This window comes from Pelodiscus sinensis, chromosome 11, assembly GCF_049634645.1.
Source record: "Pelodiscus sinensis isolate JC-2024 chromosome 11, ASM4963464v1, whole genome shotgun sequence".
Classification (NCBI taxonomy): domain Eukaryota; kingdom Metazoa; phylum Chordata; order Testudines; family Trionychidae; genus Pelodiscus; species Pelodiscus sinensis.
The window spans coordinates 35,962,757-35,968,619 of NC_134721.1; the positions used below are offsets into that span (position 1 = coordinate 35,962,757).

The following is a 5,863-nucleotide window of genomic DNA, read 5'->3' on the forward strand; positions in this document are numbered from 1 at the left end:
TATGTCCAAGTTGCCCTCCTCTTGGTGGAGTGATGAGGACAGGGCAGCCCTGCAGAGCTATGGGGATCACTTGCAAAGCTGGGACTATACAAACAAGCTGTTTTAATACACCCCAGTGCATACCAGATGCCCGGGGGCAAGGAGTGCAGGTCAGACCCCACAGCATAGGGTTTGGTGTCCTGACAAAGTACTAAGGGACCAGTAGCTCAGTATGAGTTCCCAGCACCATTGTGGCCCTTGCGTGGATGGGTAGAGGAATAGTGAAAAGGAGCAGGGCGGGATTTTACTTCTGGCTATGGCATTGGTGAGTGCAGGACTAGGGTACGGTGCCCCACTCTGGGGGCCACATTTTAACAGGAAGCTGAGGCCCGTGCAAAGAAGAGCCACAGCAGTGGTTGAAGGGCTGGAGAAAACACGGCAGGCAGGGTGTGATTGAGCGTTGTCTGGTTGGTTGATCAGAAAGCTGATGGAGAGGTAATTTGATCACTGTATAAATACCAGCCTGTGTGAGGCCCACCTACCACAGGGCTTTTAAGTTAGGGGGAAGGGCAGGACAAGGACTAGTGGCTGGAAACTGACCGGACTGTCTCCCTTGAGAAACAAGACCTGTGTTTGCCAGGGCAGGCAATTGACCATTGAAACAAACACCCTGGGGCAGGGGTGGGACACCCCTGAGACACCCCACAGCACTGGCAGGACCTGCCCTCAGCCTGGCAGCCAACTGCCCCATCTGCTACTGAGCTATGCTGTCTCCACAGCCTGGAGCCCTTCCTGTATGGCCTTCACGCCCTCTTCAAGGGTGACTTCCGCATCACCTCGCCCCGTGATGAGTGGGTCTTCGCTGACATGGACCTGCTGCATCGCGTGGTAGCACCTGGTGTCCGCATGTCACTCAAGCTGCACCAGGTACCATCCCTGTCACAGACCCCATCCCAGAGCATATGGTTAATGGGGTCCCCTTCTCTCTGGTGAGCCCTCAGGGCCATGGCCAGGGGGAGGAAAGAGGGCTTGTCCTGGTGCCTGCCTGCTCAGCCTTGAGAATGGGGGGAGGAGGGACTGTGTAGAGGGTAACGGGCTGGGTGAGAGGGGTAACCCTGTCTACTTGTTGAGAGAGAGGGAACGATCCTGCTCTGTGCTGGAGGGGAAGGGGCTGAGGTCAGAGAGTCATATGCTTGCCTTCCTGACTGCCTCCACCCCCACTGCCCCCACCCAGGACCATTTCACATCACCAGACGAGTATGAGGACCCAGCTATTCTGTACGATGCCATCACAGCCAATGAGGAGAAGATGGTGATCTCACATGAGGGCGACCCCGCCTGGCGCAGCGCCATCCTTACCAACACGCCCGCCCTCCTGGCACTGCGCCATGTCATGGATGACGCCAGCGACGAGTACAAGATCATCATGCTCAACAAGCGCTACCTGAGCTTCCGTGTCATCAAGGTGAGCCCCGCCCCTCCTCCACTCCCACAGTTGGGATGGAACATGGGAGTCCTGCCTCTCAGCCTCCTGCCCTAACCACTGGACCCCATTTGCCTCTCAGAGCTGGGGCTAGAACTCAGCTCCACCCCTCACCCCATTTTTTTCTCCTTGGCCAGGTGAACCGGGAGTGTGTGCGGGGGCTCTGGGCTGGGCAGCAGCAGGAGCTGGTGTTCCTGCGGAACCGCAACCCAGAGCGGGGCAGCATCCAGAACGCCAAGCAGGCTCTGCGCAACATGATCAATTCATCCTGTGACCAGCCCATTGGCTACCCCATCTACGTATCACCCCTCACCACCTCCTACGCTGGCAGCCACCCCCAGCTGCGCTCCCTCTGGGGCGGTCCCATCAGCCTGCACAACATCTCTGCCTGGCTCATCAGCAGCTGGGAGAGGTGAGTGCTCCAGAGCAGCCCCCAGCCAGCACTCCTGCCCTGCTCACCCCCTGCTGAGCGAGGCTGGGCTGGAGAAACTGGGAGCTCTCCCTCCCTCTCCCCCCAAGCCAGCTCCTGCCTTGTTCACTGCAGCACCCCCGGCTGGAGAAGCTGGGCCAGCTAGCCAGGAAGCAGAGCTCTCCATGACTGATGACCCTGTGCTTTATTTCCTCAGGCTACAGAAGGGCTGCGGTGCTGGGTGCAATAGTGGTGGGAACATTGAGGACTCTGACTGTGGTGGAGGCTCCTCATCCATCAACAACAACCCTGCAGGGCATGGGCAGCAGGGAAGCAGTGCCCCAGGTGGGCAGAGCATAGGCATGGCCACCCCGGGGGCTTCAAACCCCCAGGAGCCATCCATCACCACTACCCAGCCTCAGCCAGGTATGGAGCTTACCAGCTAGGGAGTGGGGTCTAGGGGAGCTGGGAAGTCTGAATTTCCTCCCCAGCTTGAAGGGGGGCATCTAGTTGGTTAGAGCAGGTGTGGGGGAAACCTAGGAGCCAGGATTCCTGGATTCTGTTCCCATCTGCCCAGACTCTTTGCCTAAGTGTCTCTCTGGAGCAAGGAGCTATCCGACTGCAAGCACACACAAGGCCCGTCTGTGCAATACAGGGGTGTATTTTGGGAGATCCAGTGGGTTGAGATGGGGAGTGCCAGGCTATCTCACTGAGGATTGGGAGTTGGAGCACAGGGATGGGGAGGGGCCAGGGGTAGGCAAAAGGGATGGGTCATGCCAGTTATAACCTTCCCGTCTCCCAACAGGGTCAGAGCAGAGCCTGCCATTGGGCCAGAGCTGGCTAGTGCGGCCGGTGCCAGGAAGCCAACTAGAGGGCCGGCGCGAAGCCCCCACTGCTGCCACCTGGGTGCCCACCCAGCGTCTCTCTGGCAGCCAGCTGTCCTGCACCAGCTCGTTGGCCTCCATGGCCTCCCAGGTGGAGGGCACGGGGCAGGGCCGGGCTCCCCTACCACTCCCGTTGCCCCTACGACCAGCACTGGGCACCTCGGCCACCTTCGCCTACGAGGGGCTGTGTGGAAAATGGAGCCTACCAGGCCGCAAGGGGCTGAATGGGCTGGGAGGAAGTGAGGGAGACACCTCCCCAGGAACTCCTGTCAACACTGGCGCTGCCCATGGCACACCCCCTCGGGGGACCAATGCCAGAGCACAGGTAAGAATGGGTCCCCCCTGCCTTGAAGCTCACAGAAACTCCTGCTTCCATTCTCCCCCAGGGGCGACCCCAGCTCCTCCTTCCACATTGTGTGGCATATGGGGAGCAACCCTTAATTCCCCCACTCCCACATCCAGGGTACTTCAGCGAGCTACCCTCCTTAGGCATTGTGCCTGTTGCACAGAGCCCCCTCCGTATGGGGCAAGGCTGGTTCCTTGTGCAGAGGGGTCGCTTCTGGACACATTTTGCCCCTCCTCTCACAGCAGGTGGCTCAGGCCAGCTCCAGTATATCAGCTTAGTGCTAATAGAAAGCCCTTAAGCCGGTTTGGGGCACCCGTGGGAGGACCCTGCCCCCACAAGAAGCCATTTGAAGGGCACCTGGGATTAGCTGCAGCTCTGATGTTCCCCACCTTTGCCATCGTGACCTGTCCCTCATGGGACCCCATTGTCCTCCTAGCTGAGCTTAGTTCCTATGGGACCCTAGCCTGGCCTGGAATCCATCCCTCCCATTTAGCCTGTAACCCATCTATTTTTTTTTTGTCCACAGCCCTCTGTCCTCCCGGACTCAGGCCCCCTTGCCAACACCATGGAAGTCGACTCCCCCCAGCAGTGCCCCCCACTGCCAGAACCAGAGCAGCTGCCACCTGGTCCCAGCATCCCCCCACCTGAATGGGGCCAGCAGCAAGAGAAGGAGAGCCCTGCTGCCCAGCCGCTCCTGGAGCACCAGTACTGACGGGGGCAATGGAAGCAGCTGTTCTCTTCTCTTCCCTTCTCTCCCCTCCCCTCCCATCGATACCAATGGGCTGGTCCCATCACACAACCCTGCCCCCCCTCTCCTTCAGGATCCTGGACAGCAATAAGGGGGGTGAACAGCCCCTCCCCCTGCCCTTGCCTCCCACCACTGGACTCCAAAGGAGGCCCCATGGACAACAGTGCTGTTCCCCATAGTGGGGGAGGAGCAGATGGTGTGCCTTCCTTCAGAGACTCAACTGCCCCTCATCCTCAGTACTGTTCCCTGGAGCTGCCCTCATGGCGCTGTATTTAAGGGGGCAAGTGGATAACACTATTTTTGATTTTTTTTTGATGGTTTATTTTTCTCTGATCCTGGATTTTTTGGTTGATACAAAAAATTAAAAAAATACAAAAAAAAAAAAAAAGAGTAAAACACTATACCCCTTCCCCCTACTCCCACCCCCCGTCGTGCAACCTCCCAACAACTCTGTGGTCGGTGGGCAAGGGACAAGATTCTTGGGTTTTATCTCAGCCTAGGAGGGGGCTCTCAGGGCTCCTGGGTTCTGTCCCGGAAGGGGATGGGGCTCCAGTGGGTTACATCAGGAGGGGATGTGCTAGGACACCTGCGTTCCAGTCTCATCTGTGTGGTTCAGATTCCCCCTCTGTCCAAGCGTGAGAGTAACTGTTTAGCCTACCCAGCGTTCTTTTCCCTCCAGCTGTTCACTAGTGGGGGCAGGGGTCCACCCCCTGCCCTGCTCCAGGCTCACCACGGAGTTATATCCTTCCAGGAGGGGCCACTTGGTGAGTGGGTGGTGCCTCATTGTCCAGCTACACTCCTCCAGAGAAACAGGGCAGCTCCCTCTGCTTTCCCTTCCACATCCAATCTGCCTGGCCCCAGGGAGCTAGCCCTACTGGGGCGAGGGGTCCCCCCCAGTTTGTATATGTCTGGGCGCAGGGGAGCCCATCAATGCTGCAAGGCTTGTTGGGTGGGCCCAAGAGGTAGAACATAAGTGCCACTGAGCTCATGAAGGAGGGATTTTCCCTCAATGCCAGGGGTCCGCCCGTCTGGTTCCTGTGTGGGTCTAGGGCACCCTGACACGAGGGCTGTGTCTAGACTGGCCAGTTTTTCCAGAAAATCAGCCGCTTTTCTGGAAAAACTTGCCAGCTGTCTACACTGACCACTTGAATTTCTGCAAAAGCACTGACTTCCTACTGTAAGAAATCAGTGCTTTTTGCGGAAATAGTATGCCGCTCCCGTTCGGGCAAAAGGGCCAGTGTAGACAGCTGAGATTTGTTTTCCGCAAAAAAGCCCTGATTGCGAAAATGACGATATGGGCTTTTTTTGTGCAAAAGCACGTCTAGATTGGCCACGGACGCTTTTCTACAAAAAGTGCTTTTGCGGAAACGTGTCCGTGCCAATCTAGACGCTCTGTTCTGAAAATGCTTTTAACGGAAAACTTTTCTGTTAAAAGCATTTCCGGAAAATCATGCCAGTCTAGATGTAGCCCTGCTGTTTTGACTGGCAAAGGGCAATTAGTGGCAGGAGTGTGAATTACGGGAGGTGGGGATGGTTAAGGAATGAATAGGGTGCCTGTACCCATTAATTGAGGTGTGCTGTCCCTACCCTAAATGTTTTCTGAGCCAACTGCCCTGTCCTCTCTCTACATGGGGGGCTGGATGCCTGGTGGCAAGCACCCTGACCCTGTCCTGTGACCGAAGTGGCCCCCCCCGCCTGTGCATGCTGTGTCCCCATCATTTCTGGGCTGTTCTGTGCCCATCCCTCCAGTACCCAGGTTGCTGGGTCTGCCTGTCTGTCTGCCCAATCTCGGGCTTTGTGCTCAGGCACCTGGTAGAGCATCTGTCTCTCCCTTCCACCCTCTCCCCTGTCTGTCCTTGCCCTCTCCCTGCCTGTCTGCGTCTCCTTCCCTTACTCCCCGCCTGTCTGTCCTTTCCCTCCAGCCCCCGCCCGTCCTTTCCCTCCAGCCCTCCCCCCTCCTCCCCCGCTGCCTGTCCTTGTCATCCCCCTTCCCCGCCTGCCTGTCTGTCCCCGC

At 57.8% G+C, this 5,863-nt stretch overlaps 1 protein-coding gene across 2 annotated transcripts in view; it reads left to right on the top strand.

Annotated features, from left to right (window-relative positions):
* Positions 1–4,850, top strand: part of PCNX3 (pecanex 3) — a 35,601-nt gene extending 30,751 nt beyond the window's left edge. For both annotated transcript variants that reach the window (XM_075939227.1, XM_075939226.1), the window contains exons 30-35: positions 759–906; positions 1,214–1,444; positions 1,600–1,874; positions 2,089–2,297; positions 2,677–3,080; positions 3,628–4,850. In XM_075939227.1, the coding sequence (XP_075795342.1) occupies positions 759–906; positions 1,214–1,444; positions 1,600–1,874; positions 2,089–2,297; positions 2,677–3,080; positions 3,628–3,813 (1,453 nt within the window). In that variant the 3' untranslated portion in view covers positions 3,814–4,850. The remainder of the gene's footprint in view (positions 1–758; positions 907–1,213; positions 1,445–1,599; positions 1,875–2,088; positions 2,298–2,676; positions 3,081–3,627) is intronic.
* The last annotated feature ends 1,013 nt before the right edge of the window (positions 4,851–5,863 follow it).